Here is a 23,866-nt window from a genome sequence, read left to right on the forward strand (position 1 = left end):
TTTGGAAAGCTGAGGGAAATCTTGAACAAATGAGTTTTTACTTTTAGTGAATTTACTTTTATCAAGCTCTCCTAGCACCCAGGGAGAAGAGAAAGTTCTAGTGCTAATAAACCTGTGAGTTGTCTTTCTGGTTGCACACCTCAACACTTTTCATATGATTTAGTTGTTAAATATGCTTGTGAAGCAGGGTTTAGGTTAATTATGTATCCTAGTTAATCAGTGTGTCCAGGGTTTAGGTTAATTATGTGTCCTAGTTAATCAATGTGTCCTAATTAGAACAATGACAATTCAGTAACTGTATCCGTTGTGGATAATTAACCCAAAAGTTCCCAAATATTTCTTCAAGCTGCATTGTATTCAAAACCATGAAAATCCCTGTTTGGTTTATATTATTAAGAGAAACAGCTCACGGTTCTTTTCCAACTTCAGTAGATGGATTTTTCCCCCCTCTTTTATTAAAGTTCTGTTTTTTTTTTTTTTTAATCTGAAACCCAGACTCAGTGTGGTTTGTTAACTTTTCATTCTACAAATGCTGGCCACCACAGTGATTATTTTGGAGAAACCATCTGGATGATTTTCAAAGTTCAGACATCCAAAAATGTCCTCATAAATCTCAGTCTTTTATGTTACTTTATGACGCAGCTAATCTCAGCCGCTGTTACGAGGTACCATAAGATACTGTAGCCTTATGACAGGCCCCTTGCCCCACTGGGAAGTTTCTCTCTGGTACCGTTCGCCTCGGCTGAGCAATTTAGGTTCCCTGCAACTTAGTCTCTGATGGAAAGTTAGTCACAAAGGGTAGAAGCAAGGACAGGAAGTCAGCCAAGAGTGGGTCCAGAATTTGGAGTTTGCCTTGGATCATCTCAGAGTGGATAACATACCCTGCAGCGTTGACTAGATGTTAAAACAACATTAAATCAAAAACTAAACAGATTTGGTTGGGCGGGGTGAGGGATATAAAATGTCTCCCTCGCACCGGAAGGCCTGTCTCTGACAGAGCTCCCATTTCCACATGAAACAGAGCCTCTAGCTCTGTGACATCCTTTCTTTGGGCGGGGTTTCTGTTTGTTTAGATTCTTGATACTCCGCAGAGTTTCTGGGTTGAGCCCTGATAGAATGTTCGAGAAGTTCTGTTTAAATCGATGGGGAGGTCTCCCAGGAGAGAAGTACTGAAGATCCCCCGTGAACGGGTGGAGTTATGTGGTTTATCCTTTCTCCTGCCTCTACCAGCGCCTCCTGGTGGATCTTCTTCACGTCTAACCTCTCCAGGCCACTGCCTGCCTCCATTCCATCTTGGAATCCACTGGCCTGGGGTGGGGTCTTTGCCTGGATAGGTGGGCAGCCTTCACCCCCCCCCGCCCCAGCTGCAAAGGTGAAAAATTGGATTCAACACCAACTTCGAGAGGCAGTATGACAAAGTAGTTACAAGCCTGTCCTTTGGAGGCAAGCTACCTGGGTTCAAATCCCAGCTCTGTCACTTAACAACAGCCTGACCTGGGGCAAGCTCTTCAATTGATCGGTGCCTTAGTTTCCTCGTGTGTAACTGAGGGATAATAACGAAGGGGAGACTCTGTGACTTATCTTCTAAACCTGGATAGTTTTGAGAGTGAAAGGGATGATATTAATAATTAAATCAGGACAGCTGGCATATGCTGGAACTGTCTCAAGCAAACTTGAATGTATGGTTACCCTAATAATTGTGGTACCCACCTCATCAGGGTGTTGGGAGGGTCAAATCTGCGGGAAAAGTGTCTGGTACATTGTTGGGGAGGCTAGTAAAGTAGTCTTATTCAGGCTTCAGAGGTGGCGCTAGGCCAGCAGGGGTGGCGCCGGCACACACTGTAAACCGTTAGATAAGACAGGGAGTAAGTCACGGGACTTCTTGCACCTTGAGGACCTGGCCAGCCCCCAGGGATCAAGAACATTCCAAGACTTACGAGTTAAGACCAAGGCATTTACGACAACAACCAGAGCTACAGACTTGCACGTAGGCTGATTGTTATCACCGTGTGGCCTGGTGCTAAAAGCTGGGCTCCTTCGAGTGACAAACGGAAGTCTCACCCGTGGGGTCGACGCACCACCGGGGACCTTCCCAACTGTGACTCCAGATTGCTGTTCAAGGCACTTCCCAGTGCTTCTTGGATCTGGATGTAGGTGCTTCCCCAATTCGGTGATGTATGAACCTCTGTCTTTACTATTCTTTCTTAGTTAGTTATACTATTCTTTTCTTAATTAGTATACTGTAATCTTTGTTAATTCAATAAACTCTCTCTAAATTCTTGTTTAACTGAGTGTAGAGTGATTATTTTGCCAACGAATCCTACGAACCTTGAAACCTAAAGTAAGGCTTTCGGCAAAACATACATGGGAAGGGCTCTATGAGTATTTGCTATTATTTGCCCTAAAGCTAGCACCTTTCCCAATTTTCCCACTTCTGTAAGTGATCTTACTATTCTCCTAGTCTTCCAGGTTAGAATATCTGGAGCTGTTTTCAACTTCCTTATCTTAATGGCTGATCTCTCTCGTCTTTGATTCCCTGTGTCAAGTTGTGCTGTCATCATTGTGATCTCTAGCATTGTGTTGTGTCCATTTGTGTCATCAGTCACCTCTCCCCCAGCTTGTGCTCCCTCTGGGCTTAGCTGACCTGGAGGTGTGCCTTTAGGCAAGTCCCTTTCCCTTTCTGAGGCCGTTTCCTCATCTCTCACGTGGGCATTATGGTAGATGGTTGGTTTGCACCAGGTATGTCACTCGGTTGCCCGGCTCTAGCTGGCTCTCTGGACATTGTAGGTACCTGATACTACTTTCCTGGATGCACGATAAACAACTCACTGTGCTTTACACACTGTGGAGTGCTTTGTGAACACAAGGTAGTGTTGTCAGTTCCAAGGGTCAATGGGGGTCAATGGTAATATGCCCCCTCCCCAAATTTCACAATAAAATGGATCTCTGAGTAGGAAACAAGGTTGCCTTTGGAGGATCAAACAAGTGTACTCCCCATCATGACTATGTTGACCCAGGACTGTCTTTAAATTTGGAAAAAAACAGTTGGGAACCCCAGGAAACCCTAGTCAGGGAGCTCAGTAACTTCAGAGAGAAGGGTTGGGGAATGAGTGTTATCGTCTTGTCCCCTATTTGGAGTGGCCAGGTAGACATAGGGGTTGGTAAGACTGGGCACCCAGACAGGAAAATCCGAGGGTCAGGAGTTGGCTTTGGGGTCTGGGGAAAAGGGCACCCAGCCCGTGGTCTCCAGCAGCCCGTGGGCAGGTGGCCAGGCCACTGAGGATCGCTTGGTTGACTTCCCTCTCGGATCAGCGCTCACCCAACAGGCTTCTGACTACGACTTGTCTTCCACTGAGGAACCCTCCTTAGTGGTGGAGCCAGGATTTGAACCCAGGCCTGAGTCCCAGGCCAGACTGTACTGCTTTCTTGCATTGAAACTCAGCCTCTCCTCCCTACTTTCTTCACCAGTAGCTGTGTTTTGGGGGGCCCTGTCCTACTTTTGTTACACAGCTTCGCTGACCTCACTCCCTTGCCCATCCACCCTGCATACCACTTTTAGGTCCCATTTGTGGAAAGATCCACAGTCTTCAAATCACTTTTCTTTAGAAATGTAAATTCTCAGACTCTGCCTCAGACCTGCACAGTCAGAAGCTCTGGGGCTGCGACTCAGCAATTCCAGTGTTAACCAGCCCTCCAGGGAATTCTGATGCCCGCTCAAGTGTGAGAACCACTGTCTTATAGAATAAAATTTAGCCCCCCACCCCCCTGCCCCAGTCCTACTATTGCAACATCTATCCACTGCTCTCGACCCATACTATAATCAGGGGGCATGACACTTGCCACTTCCCACAATTACATCTTATTCTCATTTTCATGGCTTTGCCCAGGACACTCTTCTTTTATTCCCTGGAAGATATGCCCTGGTCAGGGCTACCTCCCCTTTTCTACCTGTGCCCCTTACTGTCAAACCTTTAGAAGCCAGAGGCTCACTTGGTGGCGATCCTGGCCCCTTCTTCCATGGGGTAGTCAACATCTTGGGTGACCCTGCTGGTGGAAGTGGCAGCTAGCTTTCTCCTCCTATTGGAGTCTATCTCTTTCTTCCCACCTCGTCCGTCATCCATCTTCCTCCATTCAGGGGCCCCAGAGGCTTTGCCATTGAAGCATTTGTGGGCTGCTCCAAGATTTTCACTGCGGCAGATGAAATAATCATTGTGGCAGGTAATTCAGCTGACAGTTGGGACAGGCAGGGCAGCTGACACAGAGTAAGACACGTTATTTCATGGTCTGTCATTTTGATTCAGGTATGCCAAGGTTGGTCATAATTCTCCACTGGGCCATTTCATTTTATAGGCTGCTGTTTTTTTTTTTTCTCTCTTTGTTTCTTTTTAAATCAAAAGACAGGAAGCCAAGTGCTTCTGACAACTCATTTGTGCATGCAAAGTTGCAGAAACTTCCAATGAAACTCAGTAGCTTCTGCAAAGGTCCTGTGGTCCAGGAGGCTCAGAACGAATCCTGATTGTCAGGAAAACCTTCAAACCAGCCCCGAGTTTGCCTGGGGGGAGGGACTACCAGGCTTCTTTTTATCCCCACCCCCTCTCTTGAGGTTGTACCACCTGTATCAGTCACGGTTCAATCAGAGAAGCAGAATCACTAGATTTTTTTCAAAAACAGGATTTGAACTTATACAATTGTACAAGCAGGTTAAGTAGTCTCTGTAAGGCTGTTGATCTCCCATACGATGCTGGAGCTTGAAGTCCATAGGCAGGCAGTTGAGAAGGGAAGACAGATGCAAAATGGGGGAAGATCAAGGACAACATGGAACCCACAAGCACAAGATGGAGCTCATGACAATGGACTGAAGCCCATGTCAGTTCTTATTGCCTCTGAGCGTGATGGTGTGGAGACCTGCAGAAGCTGGGGCCCTTTGGCATGAAGCTAACCTTAGCCTGGGAACCAGAGAAGCTGAAGGAGGAGCCAAGGGGAAGGCAGAGCAGACATGCAATACCGTGTGTGAGCCACAAAATGGCCACTGTTGCCCTTCCGCCCTCCCAAACTCCCAACAGAATCTCTCTGTGGCCTTCTCTAACCGGAAACGTAAGGGAAGGGAAGTCTGGGAAATGTAGTTCAGCCTGGTCACGTTGACACATTCCAAACCTACCACATCACCTTTGGCTCCTTTGCTTCTCTCTTGGTGACTTTTCTGCAACCTGACTGAAGTATCTCACTGGACCCCAACCACCCTAAGTATGTATTTGGGGAGTGGCGGTTTGTCGTTCTGAGGAAAGGCTGGATAGAGGCGCAGGCTCGGATAGGCAGCTCTGGGCCAGGGTTGTGGGTGAGGAGCTCTCTGTCAGATGGCTGTCGCCAACCCCAACCCCTATTTCCCCCACCTTTAGTGGGGAACTATGGAGAGATCAAGCCCTGGAGAAGCTAATGGATAACTGTGTCACCATCCCTCTCACCCAAATTAGGTAGACATTTCTGGTATCAAGAGTCATATTCCAAGGATTAGAAACCATGGGACTTTCAAGCTTGTTAACACCTGAGTCATGCCAGTAAAGATGCTCTCTTGGGGAAAGACGGGACTTTCAAAGACTCTGAAATCTGACAGCCTCCAGAGATGACCGGAGAGTTAGCACAGGTGTGGATCAAGAGTCACCCTGAAGCCATGAATAGTGAGTGGTGAATGATGTCCTCTTCATTCACTCATTCGATCACTCCTTCATTTCCCAAAGATTTACGAAGTGTCTACACCATGTCAGACATGTGTGAGGGAAGACATTGATGAATAAGATGCAGTGCCTCCCCTCAAGTAGCTCCCTGTCTGGTTGGAGAGTCAAAAACAGAAAGAGAGAGGGAGGAGAGAGAGGGAGAGAGAGCAGAGAAAGGGAGAGAGAGAGGAAGGAAGAAAGAAAGGAAGGAAAGAAAGAAAGGAAGGAAAGAAAGAAAGAAGGAAGGAAGGAGGAAGGGAGGGAGGAGGGAAGGAAGGAGAGAAGGAAAGAAAGAAAAAGAAAGAAAGGAAGGAAAGAAAGAAAGAAAACAATGCCATGTACTCTATAGAAAGTGCTTTTCTGGTCTGCTGTAAGTGTGTTATTAAGTCAGATTCTCCTCTGGCTCTCATGCCAGGCTTGATTCCTTTCATATGTGCTGGGCTGAAAGCCACAGGTATTCCCCACACTTTCTTCAGCCTTGAAATAGTATCCAAAATGCCAAAGCCTTTTAGAATGAGGTGAGAGTTTCAAAAGCAAGAAAGATGGCTTTCATAGCTATATTGAGGATTTGCATATATGAATGCAATAGCACCACTTCTTTTCTCTCCTGGACAGTAGATCATTTTGAGATTTCTAGTGCTGGCCATAACAGAGTAACTGGTATCAGGCTTACCCTTCTGATGCAAATAGCTATAAACCCACACAAAACATATAAAACAACTGTTTGTGGGCATTGGACCACCACCCACATAGGGCAACAATCCTTGAGAGAAAGGATGTGCATGAGCTGAGCCCCATATTCACACTGTCTTTTCCCCCAAGGACATTTTCCAAGCTGCAGTGCAGGGTCTTGCTGGGTAGAGGAAACAGCAGTTAGGATTTGGGGCTGCCTGAGTAGCTGGGATTTGGAGGGCAGGGTCCTATAAAGGAAAAGCCACAGAGAAGGAGAGCCCAAAACATATGTGAAAGTTTCCCTCAGATCTTTGGCCAACTCCTAAGCTGCATAAGAGCAGGGTGGGACTCTAGAGCCCTAGCAGAGAACCACGTTAGAAGGCTATATCACTGAGCAGAGATTTCAGAGGCCACATAGCACTGGAGAGATGGGAGTCTGGGCTAGACATCTTAGTGAGCACCCTGGGCTTGTGATTGGACCTCAGAAAGTCCACATTCCAGTGGTAAGGCTCATGTCCTACCAGCAAGGACCATGTCCTGGGAGTAAGGGCAAAACTGAAAGAGACCTGCACTAACAAAGTCTTAATCCCAGCCTCAACAGGATTAAGGCAGTGGTTCTAGACTGGGGGCAATTTTGCTCCCCAGAGGACATTTTGGACAACATCTGGAAACAGTTTGGGTTGTCACAGTTGGAGGTTGTAATGCTACTGGCATCTAGTGGGTGAGGGCTGGGGCATGCTGCTAAGCGTCTTAACAAATGCACAGGACAGCCCCCATCCCAATCCCCTAACAAAGAATGATCCAGCCGCAAATGTCAATAGTCACGAGACTGAGAAACCCTGGATTTAGGTGAGCCATTTCGTTGGCTGCTAGAGCAAAGCTCAACCGTCTTTAGGAGAAGATAATGTAATTTCAGACCTCTACCATGTGTTATCCTTAAAATCCAGCATACAGTTAAAAATTACCAAAAAATGTGCAGAAGCAAGAAAAAACTAATTGATAATCAAGAAAAAAGAAAACAACCAACAAAAGCAGAAGTAGAATCAGAGATAATTTGGATTTTAGAATTAGCAAGTATAGAATTCAAAGTAATTGTGATTAAGATTTCAAGAGAATAGAAGAAAAGACAGGCAAAATTAATGAAAGGGAGAGAATTTCAACAGAGAATTGGAATCCACACAAAAAATTAAGTTGACATTTAGAAATACAAAATGCAATATCTGAAATTAAGAAGTTACTACTGGATTTAACACCAAACTGGGCACAGCAGAACATAAGATTAATGAGCTATGTATGAGAGAGAATACATGAAAGCTTCTAGAAGTAAACAGGGGGATACCTTTGTGACCATGGGATAATCGGGATATTTAAAAGAAAATAATTAATAAACTGGACTTCATTGAAATTAAGAATGTCAGTTTATCAAAAGATACCATTAAGACAGTGAAAGGGCAAGCCATGGGCTGGGAGAAGATATTTGTAATACATATATTCAACAAAGAACTCATATCCAGAATATAAATGAAACTTTTACAAATCAGTGAGACAGACAACCCAATAAAAAATGGACAAACAGGTTATGCCAGCACTTTACAAAAGATGAAATCAAAACAGCCAATAAATATATGAAAAGGGCCCTTATATTGTAAATTATGAGAAAAATACAAATTCAAACCACACAATGAGATATTGCTAGACACCCACCAAGATGACTAAAATGAAAGACTAAATATCAAGTGTTGATGAAAATGTGGAACAACAGAACCCTCTCTTCTGTTGCTTATAGGAGGAAATCAGTACAACTACTTTGGAAAACTGTTTGGCAGTATTGACTAAATCTGTCCATAAGTACAGTTATGACCTAGAAACTTCACTTCTGCATGCTTACGTTCACCAACTGACATAAATAAGAATGTTTGTTCATCAATGGTAGGATGAATAAATTGTGACATCATCATACACATCAGTGGAATATTCTACTGCAATGAAAAAACAAACTACTGATCATGCAACAACATGGTTAAATAGCATAACATGTTGAGGACATACTGTGTGATTCCATTTAAATGCAGTTCAAAACCAAGTAAGAGTAATTTATGGTGATTTAGGTCGAAATGGTGGTTACCATTGGGAGGGGGTGAGGTGATCAACTCTTCCAGCTTGCCTGGGACTGAGGGGTTTCCCAGGATGTGGGACTTTCAGTGCTAAAACAAGGATAGTCTCAAGAAAATCAGATGGTTGGTCACCCTAGAGGCGGTCTTTTTAGGGAGGGCACATGAAAGAGCCTTCTGAAGGGCCGGAAATGTTCAGTATCTTGATGTGGATGGTGGTTACATGAATGAATACATGTATAAAAATTTATCTAGCTCTGCATGTTAGATTTGTGCATTTAAGTATGTAACTTATACTTTGAAAAACTTTGAAAAGAACTCTATTTTACAAAGAATAGAGTGAAAAGAAACTAAAGACGTTTTGAGTAGGGCCATGGGGAGAATCTTGGTGGGTAACAAAATGAAGGCCCAATTTTCATTCTTAATGTTTGCTTGTCTTCTTTGACAGGTATTGGGAGTTTGATCTGAAAAGGGTGGAGCAAAACGGTGGTGAACAGGTATGGGAAGCCAGAACGCATAAAGGAAGCTTCCATTGTTTGGAATGAGTCTTCCCACCTGGAAGATTCACAGAGACCTTGCAAACAATATCACTGAATCTTGGGCAGTGAAAGCAGAGAACAGAAAAGGCATGAAAATCCATTTCTGATATTCAAAGGAGCAAAAGGGTAGATTTTACAAATTACTGGATCATAGGAAATATTCTAAGACAGGGTATTAATAGGATGATTTGTGCACCTCTAGAAGAGGAAGTGATATCTTTAGTTACTGAGGATTCATTTAACTGAATCATTCTAGACTAACTTTTTTTCTTTGACATGGTTATTTGATTTTTAACCATAGAAATGCAATAGACTTAGAATATATAGACTTTAGTGAGGAATTCAATGGTAAGTCTTATGATAACTCTTTTTTTTTTTTTGGTCTGGATTGGGTCTCCATTGCTGTGCGCGGGCTTTTCTCTAGTTTCAGTGAGCGGGGGCTACTCTTCATTGCAGTGCTCAGGCTTCTCATTGCGGTGGCTTCTCTTGTGGAGCACGGGTTCTAAGCGCGCGGGCTTCAGTAGCTGTGGCATGTGGGCTCAGTAGTTGTGGATCGAGGGCTCTAGAGCGCAGACTCAGTAGTTGTGGCACACGGGCTTAGTTGCTCCGTGGCATGTGGGATCTTCCTGGCCCAGGGATCAAACCGTGTCCCCTGCATTGGCAGGCGGATTCTTAACCACTAGGAAGTGGTTATCAGGGAAGTCCCTCATGATAACTCTTAAAGGAGGTGGTGAATTAAGATTTTGATGGCATAGAAAATTAAGATGATTAGTAATTGGTTAACAGAGTTTACCTAACAGTGAATAGATTCATCCACATAGAGTAAGAAGGCTTTCTTTTTGGCCCTGTTCTATTTAATATTTTTATTAATGACTAGGACCTAGATAAAAGTCGTGTTCATCAAAATTGAAGGTGATATGTAGTTGGGTTGGTAGTGACTCTAAGTAACACAATCAAGGTGACAGGCTGGAGTAATGGATTTAATCTGAGAAGATCATATTTAACGGGATAAATAAAAGGTTCTGTTCTTGAAAACTAAAATCTAGCTGCAGAAGGGGTTTTGGCTGACACAACTTTTCACACGTACCAGTAGGAGGGGAATGACCAAGATAGCAAAGAGAATTGGGAATGTTTAGATTGGGAAACCAGGATTTAGGAGGTGAATGTATGGGAGGGGGAAGTGTTACATTTAACTCCAAGGAGTAGAAATAACTTAATAGTTGAAATGAGTGAAAGCTACAAGAAGACAGATTTGAGATGCACTTCCTAATGATCCGTTTGATTCAAAGAAGGAACAGGTTGTTTCTGAAGGTAGTGAGTTTCCTGTCACTGTATGGTAAGACAAAGGATGCAAATAGTTTGAGAATTTGAATTGGTGGGCTTTCGAGGTTCTGTCAACTCCAAGAATCTATGACATATGTGTGGTTCAGTGGGTAGAAATCTATTTTGATCTTTAACAAATTGACCTATTGCTCTGTGGTCTGCTGTCTCATGTTAGGACCAAATTGACATGCAGCTCCCCATTTTTATGTCTTTTTGTCTTATTCTTCCCCGTTAATGACCAAATTTGTATTGATAGCTGCCTGACACAACACTGGATTGGTTTTCAGTTATCCTCTGAGCAGTGATTTGGCAAAGCAAATCACAGACTGGGGATACGTAGAGTTTTTAATCATTGTTATTTTCTTTTTTGTGTGTGTGTGTGTTAGTTTCTGCTTTATAACAAAGCGACATTGTTATTTTCTTGATACGATTACTATTTCAGTTTTTTGCTCTGTGGTTCAAAAGATAATGTTTTTAAATGCCAGGTTTGGTAGGTTTTGGGGCTTCCCTGTTTTATTATTGTTTATGTCTGATTTTATTGCCTTTTAATCAGAGAAAAAAAGCCTTCGGTATTTCTACTTTTTAAAATGTATTGAATGTTTTTGTGGCCTAATAAACAGTTTTTAGAATGTGACCAATATATCAATTATTTCTATCATTAATTTTTTCAAGTGAATATCTTTATAGACATATATACCATATAGTTTAACCTCTGCTTACTGCATATTACATGGACACACGTAGAGGTGTAGCCAAACCCCATGACTCCGAGCCAAGTCACGCTATAGCAAAAGCATTTGTCCCAGAGTACATCACAATAGGGATAGCGAGAGAGCAAGGAAAGAAATCATAGAACAAAGGATGGCTTGATTTATTTAAGAAGGCACTTGGTTGGTTAACATCTAAATTCAGGGGAAAGTGGAGAGTCCTGTGAAGACAAAGTCTGCTCGGGATGGTCCATCTTGGTGACTGCCCAGGCTTCAGTAATGCTTTGGCTGGGAGCTGCCTCTCTTCTGCATTTGAGACTCATTGGGAAGGAACCACTGGCAACTCATCTCATGTATACCTTCCCTGAGACTTCTCTTGCCTCCTTTTTCTTTTCCAACTTGTCTGTGTCAAGGCTGGGGAAACTTTTCATTGCCTCCTTTTCACTCGTGAGATCCACCAAGAATAATTTAGGAGTCATTTTCGAGGACAGGCTGGGTGATCTATGAGTCATTTTTCTATGAGCCTATGATACAATGGAGACCTGGAGATTAATAATTTAGTCACTGCCCTCTTCCAAAGAATCCCTTTGCCACAAATGCTGAGGCGACGAAGTCTCGGTGGTTTTAACTCTAAACATATCCCGTGATTCAAAGTCTTATTTGTTGCAACTCTCAACGATTATATGATGGAAAGGAGAAAGTGGACTATGGGTGGGTGGGTTGGCTCCAGAAACTCGCATGGGCAACAAAAGAGAAGCACCGTTACTACATCCCCACGGTCGCGGAGAACAAAGTCTCGTGATCTCATAGTCACAAAGGGGCCCTGCTTTCCGAAGACCGTTCAGCCAGAGAGTGTGCACTGATTTCCTGGGAATATTGCTCTGTGTGAGGGCACTTTTAGTTGCTTAACTTTCCTCTTCCATTTCAGCTTTGATTTCCATTTCAGTTAGATAAGTATGAAAATGGTACATCTACCCATCAGCTGTTTTCCTTTCGGCATCAATATAGCCATGTAATTAAAAAAAAAAAAATGAATGCAACTTTTTGGAAGGGTCTTTGACCTGGTAGTTTGTGAAGGATTAAAATATTTATAGTCTGAAAACTAGCTGTGACTTCAATATAAAATTTCCATCTTCATTCAAACACTTTATCATAACCTGTCTTGTATCAGAACTAATCAAATATGGTCTGTCTCCCCCACTGGGGTGTCATCTCTCAGAGCGCAGGGACCTTGTCTTGACAGCCTTATACCCTCCTAGGGCATAGCATATGTCCTGCAAATACCCCTTAAATATTTTTGAATTAAATTCAAACCAAAGGGGAATTTGATTATTCGTTTAGCAGTTACCTCTAAAACTATATTCTGATTAAATGGTTAGCGTGCATTTTGGTTACTTTGCTTATTTCCCTTATTGTATTTATGTGAATGAGACCAAGGAAGTAAAATTGCCAGGCATCCTGGTTTAAACAAAGCTCCCTGAACACTCTATACCACCATCTAGTGGGAGGAAAATCTCCATGGTCAGCAAGCCTGTTCCCACTTGAGGAAGAAACAGGATCTGTGTATAGAACAATGTCAATAGCAGCTGGCAGTTGAGGGGATGGGAGGGGTTCTATTTGTGGGCTAGTAATTTAGGCTGTGAGATATTCCCATCAGAACAATGCAGCTTTTAGAGGAGAAAAGTCATGGTTTTATTAGGGTAAGTGTTCACACACACACACACACACACACATGCACACACACTGCATTGTTTCACCCTCTTGCTGACTCCTGGTCCTGTCCCACTTCCTTGGCGGCCCTTTGCTACAGTGTATTGCCTGTGGCTCAAGAGAGTGTCCTTAATACAAAGCTGCACTTGGCCCTGCAAAAGGGGAGCCATGGTCTGGCTGGCTCAGCTTCTGATGGTGATCACTGGGGCTTCTCATCCAAGTTGACTTTCTTTATTCATAGGCAGGACCGACAGTCAACGTTCTGAGGCCCCTGCACCAGTCTGATCCCTCCTTCCTTCAACTTTCTTTTATTTTTTTTGATTGTTTCTCCTTCCTTCCCTGCCTGGCCAGTTCTCTGAGCCAACCTGTGAGCTCCGTGTGGCCCCTTTTGCCTCTTCCAGGCACACATCAGCACATCCACACTCAAATACGCACACTTGAGGGCCCTGGCCTCGATCCCTGTTGGAAAGTGGCTCTTGAGAAAATCAGAGAAAGCTCACTTAAGCCACTCGCCAGAGAGGATCCCCAGGGCTGGCCCAGCTGGTAGGCGGAGTTGACATCGGGCCATTTGTTATGAGTTGAAGGATGAGGCGACTCTGCGTACCATCCAGCCTACAATCTCTCTCCACTTGGCTCCTGAAACTCCCATATGAAAAGAGAAATATCATAATTTCCGAATTAAAAATCAGGACTTCATGGCTGACAAGTGATCAGAAAAACAGGGCAGAGCTATTTGGCCAAATCTGGAATGAATCTTCACTCAAATAGATCCCACCTCACAGTTCAGCTGAAATCACGGCGGAGGCTGCTTGCTTGGAACACTGTTGAGAAGGATTCTGGGGCCACATCTGGGTTTCGTCGGGGAATAATGCAGGGATGTATTAGGAAGGTCTGAGATAGTCATGGGATGGGCTAGTGGGAGCATTACAAATATTGGCTTTACACACAAATGGGTTCTCGGAGGGCTACCAGTGAAATGCTATTAGCTGTTGTTAACATGCTTACATGAATTAAATTATTAGATCAGCTGCCTGTCACCTCTCAGGGCTTTAAGGGAATGGAGTCACAGGATTGATGAAGTTTTTTTTTAATGACTTATTCTTCCTTTTTTTTTTTTATTAAGGTAAAATTTACATCACACAGAATTCACCATTTGGACCATTTTAAGGTGAACAATTCAGTGGCTTTTAGTACACGCACAAGGTTGTACAACTATCACCATTATCTAATTCCAGAATTTTTTCATCACCCCAAAAGATACCCTGTCTCCATTAAACAGTCACTCTTAATTCTCCCCTCCCCTCAGCCCCTGGCAACCACTCATCTGCCTTTTGTCTCTGTGGATTTGCCTATCCTGGATATTTCCTATAAATGGAATCACACAATATTTGTCCTTTTGCATCTGGCTTCTTTCACTCAGCACAATGTTTTCAAGGTTCATCCATGTTGTAGCATGTATCATTTCTTTTAATGGCTCAATAGTATTCCACTGTATAAATATAACGCATTATGTGTGTTCATTCATCAGTTGATGGACATTTGGGATTTTCACCTTTTGGCTATTATGAATAATAATGCTATAAACATTGACATACAAGTTTTTGTTTGAGCACTTGTTTTCATCTCTCTTGATTGGATGGGTGACTTTTTTTTCTCCCCACCTTTGGTGATGATGGGTCCATTTGAAAGCATTTGACAGGTGAGTTTTGCTAAGAAGAAAAGAGCAGGAGTTTGGGTACTGCCTGGATAAGGTCTGGGAGGGAAAGGATACAGAGCACGTTGTGCTTGCTGTGGGATCCTAAGGGCAAAGGGTCTCTGGAAAGGACAGGAGAGTGAAGAGACGGTGCCATAATTGGATGGCAGTGACCTTGAGCTTGGTGGATGAAAGAAGCATGGGTTTGTCCAGAGTTTATAAAATGGCTGCTGATATTTTTCTGGATTTTATAAGGAAAGGAAAACTCTCTGGTGGGGATGAAAAGATGGGCTAAGAGAGCCCCCCCTCAAAAAAATGAGAAGAAAGAAAATGGTTATGACTTTGGCTGTGTCTAAACAAGGTGCTGTTAATGGATGCCTTTTTAGCAGAAAAAAGGAAAAGGAGGACCCTCAAGATGGTGGAAGAGTAAGACGCGGAGATCACCTTCCTCCCCACAAATACATCAGAAATACATCTACATGTGGAACAACTCCTACAGAACACCTACTGAACGCTGGCAGAAGACCTCAGACCTCCCAAAAGGCAAGAAACTCCTCACGTACTTGGGTAGGGCAAAAGAAAAAAGAAAAAACAGAGACAAAAGAATAGGGACGGGACCTGCACCAGTGGGAGGGAGCCGTGAAGGAGGAAAGGTTTCCACGCACTAGGAAGCCCCTTCGTGGGCGGAGACTGCGGGTGGCGGAGGGGGGAAGCTTTGGAGCCATGGAGGAGAGCGCAGCCACAGGGATGCGGAGGGCAAAGCGAAGAGATTCCCGCACAGAGGCTCGGTGCCAACCAGCACTCACCCGCCCGAGAGGCTTGTTTGCTCACCCGCCGGGGCGGGCGGGGCTGGGAGCTGAGGCTCGGGCTTTGGTCGGATCCCAGGGAGAGGGCTGGGGTTGGCGGCGTGAACACAGTCTGAAGGGGCTAGTGCACCACAGCTAGCCGGGAGGGAGTCCGGGAAAAGTCTGGAGCTGCCGAAGAGGCCAGAGACTTTTTCTTGCCTCTTTGTTTCCTGGTGCGCGAGGAGAGGGGATTCAGGGCGCCGCTTAAACGAGCTCCAGAGATGGGCGCGAGCCGCGGCTATCAGCACGGGCCCCAGAGACGGGCATGAGACGCTAAGGCTGCTGCTGCTGCCACCAAGAAGCCTGTGTGCGAGCACAGGTCACTCTCCACACCTCCCCTCCCGGGAGCTGGTGCAACCCGCCACTGCCAAGGTCCCGTGATCCAGGGACACTTACCCGGGAGAACACACAGCGCGCCTCAGGCTGGTGCAACGTCATGCTGGCCTCTGCTGCCGCAGGCTCACCCTGCATTCCAATTATAACTACAATACCCCTCCCTTCCCCCGGCCTGAATGAGCAAGAGCCCCCTAATCAGCTGCTGCTTTAACCCCGTCCTGTCTGGGCAGGAACAGATGCCTGAGGGCGACCTACATGCAGAGGCGGGGCCAAAACCAAAGCTGAACCCCAGGAGCTGGGCAAACAAAGAAGAGAAAGGGAAACTTCTCCATGCAGCCTCAGGAGCAGCAGATTAAATTCCACAATCAATCTGATGTACCTGCATCTGTGGAATACCTGACTAGACAACGAATCATCCCAAAATTGAGGCGGTGGACTTTGGGAGCAACTGTAGACTTGGGGTTTGCTGTCTGTGACTGATTTGTTTCTGATTTTTAAATTTATCTTAGTTTAGTGTTTAGTGCTTGTTATCATTGGTGGATTTGTTTATTGGATTCGTTGCTCTCTTCTTTTTTTATTATTATTTTTATTTTAATAATTTTTTTAATTAAAAAATTTTTTTTAATTTATTATTATTATTTTTTTCTTTCTTTTTTTCTTGTTTTTCTTCTGAGCTGTGTGGCTGACAAGGTCTTGGTACTCCGGCCTTGTGTCAGGCATGAGCCTCTGAGGTGGGAGAGCCGAGTTCAGGACATTGGACCACCAGAGACCTCCCGGCCCCATGTAATATCAGTCGGCAAGAGCTCTACCAGAGATCTCCATCTCAACGCTAAGACCCAGCTCCACCCAACAGCCAGCAAGCTCCAGTGCTGGATGCCCCATGCCCAACAACTAGCAAGACAGGAACACAACCCCACCCATTAGCAGAGAGGTTGCCTAAAATCATAACAAGGTCACAGACACCCCAAAACACACCAATGGACATGGTCCTGCCCACCAGAAAGACAAGTTCCAGTGTCACCCACCAGAACACAGGCACCAGTCCCCTCCACCAGGAAGCCTACACAAGCCACCGAACCAACCTCACCCACTGGGGCAGACACCAAAAACAATGGGAAGTACAAAACTGCAGCCTGCGAAAAGCAGACCCCAAACACAGTAAGTTAAACAAAATGAGAAGACAGATATACACAGCAGATGAAGGAGCAAGGTAAAAAACCACCAGACCAAACAAATGAAGAGGAAATAGGCAGTCTACCTGAAAAAGAATTCAGAGTAATGATAGTAAAGATGATCCAAAATCTTGGAAATAGAATAAAGAAAATACAAGAAACGTTTAACAAGGAACTAGAAGAACTAAAGAGCAAACAAACAGTGATGAACAACACAATAAATGAAATTAAAAATTCTCTAGAAGGGATCAATAGCAGAATAACTGAGGCAGAAGGATGGATAAGTGACCTGGAAGATAAAACAGTGGAAATAACTACAGCAGAGCACAATAAAGAAAAAAGAATGAAAAGAATTGAGGACAGTCTCGGAGACCTCTGGGACAATATTAAATGCACCAACATTCGAATTATAGGGGTCCCAGAAGAAGAAGAGAAAAAGAAACGGTCTGAGAAAATATTTGAAGAGATTATAGTTGAAAATTTCCCTAACATGAGAAAGGAAATAGTCAATCAAGTCCAGGAAGCCCAGAGAGTCCCATACAGGATAAACCCAAGGAGAAAAATGCCAAGACACATATTAATCAAACTATCAAAAATTAAATACAAAGAAAAAATATTAAAAGCAGCAAGGGAAAAACAACAAATAACATACAAGGGAATCTCCATAAGGTTAACAGCTGATCTTTCAGCAGAAACTCTGCAAGCCAGAAGGGAGTGGCGGGACATATTTAAAGTGATGAAAGGGAAAAACCTACAACCAAGATTACTCTACCCAGCAAGGATCTCATTCAGATTCGATGAAGAAATTAAAACCTTTACAGAAAGCAAAAGTTAAGAGATTTCAGTACCACCAAACCAGCTTTACAACAAATGCTAAAGGAACTTCTCTAGTCAGGAAACACAAGAGAAGGAGAAGACGTAGAAAAACAAACCCAAAACAATTAGGAAAATGGTAATAGGAACATACATATCGATAATTAGCTTAAATGTAAATGGATTAAATGCTCCAACCAAAAGACATAGACTGGGTGAACAGATACAAAAACAAGACCTGTATATATGCTGTCTACAAGAGACCCACTTCAGACCTAGGGACACATACAGACTGAAAATAAGGGGATGGAAAAAGATACTTCATGCAAATGGAAATCAAAGAAAGCTGGAGTAACAATTCTCATATCACACAGAATAGACGTTAAAATAGAGACTATTACAAGAGGCAAAGAAGGACACTACATAATGATCAAGGGATTAATCCAAGAAGAAGATATAACAATTGTAAATATTTATGCATCCAACATAGGAGCACCTCAACACATAAGGCAATGGCTAACGGCCATAAAAGGAGAAATCAACAGTAACACAGTCATAATAGGAGACTTTAACACCCCACTTTCACCAATGGACAGATCATCCAAAATGAAAATAAATAAGGAAACACAAGCTGTAAATGATACATTAAACAAGATGGACTTAATTGATATTTATAGGACATTCCATCCAAAAACAACAGAATACTCTTTCTTCTCAAGTGCTCATGGAACATTCTTCAGGAGAGATCATATCTTGGGTCACAAATGAAGCCTTGGGAAATTTAAGGAAATTGAAATCGTTTCAAGTATCTTTTCGGACCAGAACGCTATGAGACTAGATATCAATTACAGGAAAAAATCTGTAAGAAATACAAACACATGGAGGCTAAACATACACTACTTAATAACCAAGAGATCACTGAAGAAATCAAAGAGGAAATCAAAAAATACCTAGAAACAAATGACAATGAAACCACAATGACCCAAAACCTATGGGAAGCTACAAAAGCAGTTCTAAGAGGGAAGTTTATAGCAATACAATCCTGCCTCAAGAAAGAAGAAACATCTCAAATAAACAACCTAATTTTACACCTAAAGCAATTAGAGAAAGAAGAACAAAAAAATCCCAAAGTTAGCAGAAGGAAAGAAATCATAAAGATCAGATCAGAAATAAATGAAAAAGAAACGAATGAAACAATAGCAAAGATCAATAAAACTAAAAGCTGGTTCTTTGAGAAGATAAACAAAATTGATAAACCATTAGCCAGACTCATCAAGAAAAAAAGGGAGAAGACTCAAATCAATAGAATTAGAAATGAAAAAGGAGAAGTAACAACGACACTGCAGAAATACAAAGGATCATGAGAGATTACTACAAGTAACTATATGGCAATAAAATGGACAACCTGGAAGAAATGGACAAATTCTTAGAAAAGCACAATGTTCTGAGACTGAACCAGAAAGAAATATAAAATATAAACAGAGCAATCACAAGCACTGAAATTGAAACTGTGATTAAAAATCTTCCAACAAACAAAAACCCAGGACCAGATGGCTCCACAGGTGAATTCTATCAAACATTTAGAGAAGAGCTAACACATATCCTTCTCAAACTCCTCCAGAATAGAGCAGAGGGAGGAACACTCCCAAACTCATTCTACGAGGCCACCATCACCCTGATACCAAAACCAGACGAAGATGTCACAAAAAAAGAAAACTACAGGTCAATATCACTGATGAACATAAGTGCAAAATTCCTCAACAAAATACTAGCAAAGAGAATCCAACAGCACATTAAAAGGATCATACACCATGATCAAGTGGGGTTTATCCCAGGAATGCAAGGATTCTTCAATATACAGAAATCAATCAATGTGATACACCATATTAACAAATGGAAGGAGAAAAACCATTTGATAATCTCAATAGATGCAGAAAAAGCTTTTGACAAAATTCAACACTCATGTATGATTAAAAAAAAAAAGGTTCTGAAGAACCTATGGGAAGAACAGGAATAAAGACACAGACGTAGAGAATGGACTTGAGGACACGGGGAGGGGGAAGGGTAAGCTGGGACAAAGTGAGAGAGTGGCATGGACATATATACACTACCAAATGTAAAATAGAAAGCTAGTGGGAAGCAACTGCATAGCACAGGGAGATCAGCTCGGTGCTTTGTGACCACCTAGAAGGGGGGGATAGGAAGGGTGGGAGGGAGACGCAAGTGGGAGGGGATATGGAGATATATGTATACATATAGCAGATTCACTTTGTTATACAGCAGAAACTAACACAACATTGTAAAGCAATTATACTCTAATAAAGATGTTAAAAAAAGAAAAGGAAAGCTTTTTTAGCTGTATGTTAATGCACGTTGACAAAATTGGTAGAGCAAGTTTTAGCACAAGAAATTGAAGAAGGGGACCCACTTATTACAACAACACTGACATACTTCTATGGTGATGGACTTTTTCTAAAATATCTTCATATCTATAAGCTCACTAGGATGAATGAATCCGGTAAAGCAGGCACTATTTGCTGCCTTTTGAGAAACAGGGAATCAAGGCACCCAGCACAGTGTCTGGTGATAGTAGGCATTCAATTAGGATTTCTTATCTAAGTGAAGTAGAGTCATGTGAAATCAAAGAATATCAGAACTGGGAGGGCCTTTGAGATCATCCAGACACCTCCCCCCAGCACAGTTTTGGAGGAGGAATGTCAGAGCAGAGTGGGGAAGTCCTAGACTTAAATGCAAGGTCAACTGGTCAGTGAGTGAACGATCCAAGTCAATAGTCTGTCCTTTGTCCCCATACAGGCTGTTATCATAACATCCGCTACAACACTTTGTGGTGGTTTGTGTTCTTGTCTGTCCTCACCATTGGGCCACATGATCCTGGGGGGCAGAGCTTGTGTCTGATTCATCTTTGTCGCATGGATGAACAGGAACTAGAAGCTCTCTGCTCTTCCTGGGTCTCTGAGCTCCTTCGTGTTCTGCCACAGCTGTTAGTGGCAGAGTTAGGACTCAACCACAGTTTCCAGACCCCAGGGATCTTTTGCCCCTACCACAACGTCTATACTCATCAAGGTAGGTGGCATTAGATGTACTGGGCAGGTTGCTTTGGACTTCCTAGGCCTCCTGGGATAATCCCCACTGTATTATGGAAGTGTCTAGAAAATGAGGGAAAGAAGGAGTCTTCCTTAGTTCAAAGCCCAAGGCCAGTTTAGCCACTTTCTGTGAATCTCAAGTGTATCTTGTGCACCAGGATGTTCTGTCCTTTGGTACATTTGCTAGGTCCCAGGTGGAGGTAGTCTGGGGCCGGTGCCTTAGGGGAACTGTGCCTGTCAGCGTGGGACCAGACAGCAATGGGGGCAGGAAGAAGTGATGGGATTTTCACGGGGTTCTGAAACAAACCCTTGCGTATCTTGTTTTGCTCTTCCTGGGGCCTTCTATTTGTTCCTGAGCACATATTTGAGGCAAAGCAGAGGAGGTCTCATATTGGTCCTTCCCATGCCTCAGTATTAGTTGTGGTCAGCCTGAGAATGGCAGATGGTGGGTACCCAGGCTCTGTCTGCAGGCACAGAAAGAGAGGCACAGGGGCATTACACCTAGGGTGTGTACCATGGTGTGGGCTTTGATATCTATCCTCTGTCTTCCGGTTCTGCCCAGTGTTGAGCAGCTCCCATAAGCTTCTTTCCACCTGAGCCTCCACTTCCCTTTTCCCACACCAACTCCAAGACCCTTAGGTTGGGTCGTGCCACCACCTCCCCAACCTGGCAATAGTTTGACTTCCTCTGGCTTATTTTCTCCCCACTCCATGCCAGTGAGATTCATAAAGTGCAGAGTACAAAAGGACCACATTGGAAAGCTCAGTATCAGATGATGGCCATGTCACCAGCAGCTCGATTCCTGTTGATTTCAAAGCAGTTTCCACACGACTTTAGAGTAAAGCCACATGGTCTTGCCACGTGGTCGAGATATGCAGGGACCAGTGACTGCTTCATTCTGGGTTGCTCATCTCGAAGAGACCAAGGGGAAGGTCTGTTTGTTAGGGTCAGAAGTTACCCAGGCAGCCTTATGTGCCCCTATGAAGGGGCTAGTGGCCTGGGGAATTCAAGAAACAGACTTGGCGTGCCCCTGAGGGATGCCAAAGCCTCCAGCCTCATCATGACAGGGAGATTGAGGTGAGCCTCTCCTCTCCCATCTTTGCTGAAGGTGAGTGGCTCCTCAATCCTTTGAGGCGGCATCTTCTGTCCCAGGGGGCCAGCTGGATGTGTGTGGAGTTACATGACTGTGCTGGTTCGGATGAAAAACACGATACCAGTGGCGATAGTGCAGGAGGGGACCAATGCAGGATAAGATGGCACTGGCAACTTGCTGAAGTTCTGAAGGCAGCCTACCCGTGGGAGTGGGTGGGAGCTCTCAGATGGGAGGAGGGAGCTGTGTTATCAGAGTCTGCTTTTGCAGTGACTCAGGTTTGGTTCTTCTTTATGGTGGGAGATCAAAGAGGAAGCCGATTTTCAAAGTGGGGTCTCTGGATCATGAAACGGGATGCGTATGTATGGGAGCTTCTAAGAACGGTCACTGTTTAGGGGTTGGCAAACATTGTGGTGAGGGGGGGAAGGCTGGTGAGGGTCATCCGTCCTTCAGACCAGAGGTGGGAGCTAGGAACTGTTTCCCAAAGAGTCGCTGGGGGTCATATCAGAGAGAACGGAGAATGACAATGGGAAGGGTCCCTATAACTAAACCTGTTTAGTTCCTGTCTTGTCACAAGCCATGCTGTTTCATGACATTGTTTTGTCCCACTTTAGACAGACTACAATTCCTTTTGCCCAGACTGAGATGTGAGCTGGGAATGGATTCTGCCCCCTCTCCCCACCCCCACGGCCAGTACTCTCACCTGCACCAGGTCCGGTGTGAGGCGCTTGGCCTGCAGCCATTTCTGGAACCTCCCTGTTTTCCGCAGGACGCGCTCAATGCTGCAGGTCTTTGGGGCAGCTGCGGAGGCACAGATTCTCCTGTCCGAGATCTCGTTTTGGTGTTTGCTGACCAGCCTTGAGATCTCCACGGGGCGCCAGGTTTTGAAATCATCCGAGTAATTTACAGGGTAAGAAGGCAAGTCGTCGGGAGACAGTCCAAGGTGTGAGGCCAGCCAGTTGTCAAACCTGGAAGAATAGCCCTTTGGGGATCAGCCTGGGAGCTGGAGAGAGGGAGCAGGGACTAAGCAGGGACCAGCCACACTGCCAGGGCCAGCAGAGCCCGGGGACAGGGAGATGGGGGAAAGCATCTGTTCTGATCCATTTCTTCTCCTTAGACTGGGAAGCTCCAAGCTCTTCCTGTGAGAGGACTATTTGTGTTTCCTCAAGCTTAGGGAAGTGTATATGTGATGTCAGAAAAGGTGAGGGATCTGCATACCAAAACCAAACTTTTATCTTCTTCATCCAAATGGCACAGAAGGACTAGCCATGGCTTTCTGAACTTCTACTCCACGTGAAGGCAGCAGCTTTACACATGCTGGTACCTTTGATTCTCCTAATACCCCATCCCCACTTTACAGATGTGGAAACTGAGGCTTGCGGAGCTTAAGTGCCTTGCAAGGTCAGATAATATGTTGCTAAGCAGGGATGCAAACTCAGGGCTGTCTGTCAGAAAAACCCATGATCTTTCTCCTTCGCTACACTGGTTCTAGCAGCGGCCCACTCTGTGAACAACGGCTGGGTCTTGAAACCACAGTTCTTGAAGAGGCTTCTGGTCCTGCACTGGGGAGGGCACTGTCTCTTCATATCCAACCCCCAAAAGCCCCATCAATTTTGCTTTCAGTCCACAGATGAGTACCAACCAAGTGTCAGGGAACAGTGGCTGCTAAAGGGTCACCAAATTCAAAGCTATGTGGGATCCAGGAGGTGTGTGATTCCACACAATGGAATCCTCCCCAGGGGAGAGGCACTGGCCTATTACCATCTGCTGATTTTCTAGGCACCACCTTGACCCTTTTCTCCAGTCATTCCTCCAGCTGTGTGCCGACAGTTCCATCAGGGAAGAATGTTCAATCTCCTTCTGACTAATGTATGAAAAATTACTAAGAAAATGTGTCTCTTCATTATTATTAATAATTGAGGGTTATACTGCAAATGAAAATTAGGCTTATATGTTATATATTGAATTTCTTTTTTTAAAAAATTATTTTATTGTAGTATAGTTGATTTACAATGTTGTGTTAATTTCTACTGTACAGCA

General features: G+C 44.0%; 1 protein-coding gene across 1 annotated transcript in view; it reads right to left on the minus strand.

The window, feature by feature from the left end:
* The window catches only part of DIPK2B (divergent protein kinase domain 2B), a 46,083-nt gene that overhangs the window by 14,518 nt on the left and 7,699 nt on the right, over positions 1–23,866 (minus strand). The window contains exon 2 of the mRNA XM_082378218.1: positions 22,530–22,794. Within this exon, the coding sequence (XP_082234344.1) occupies positions 22,530–22,794 (265 nt within the window). The remainder of the gene's footprint in view (positions 1–22,529; positions 22,795–23,866) is intronic.

This window comes from Balaenoptera borealis, assembly GCF_965194805.1.
Source record: "Balaenoptera borealis genome assembly, chromosome: X".
NCBI classification, from domain to species: Eukaryota; Metazoa; Chordata; class Mammalia; order Artiodactyla; family Balaenopteridae; genus Balaenoptera; species Balaenoptera borealis.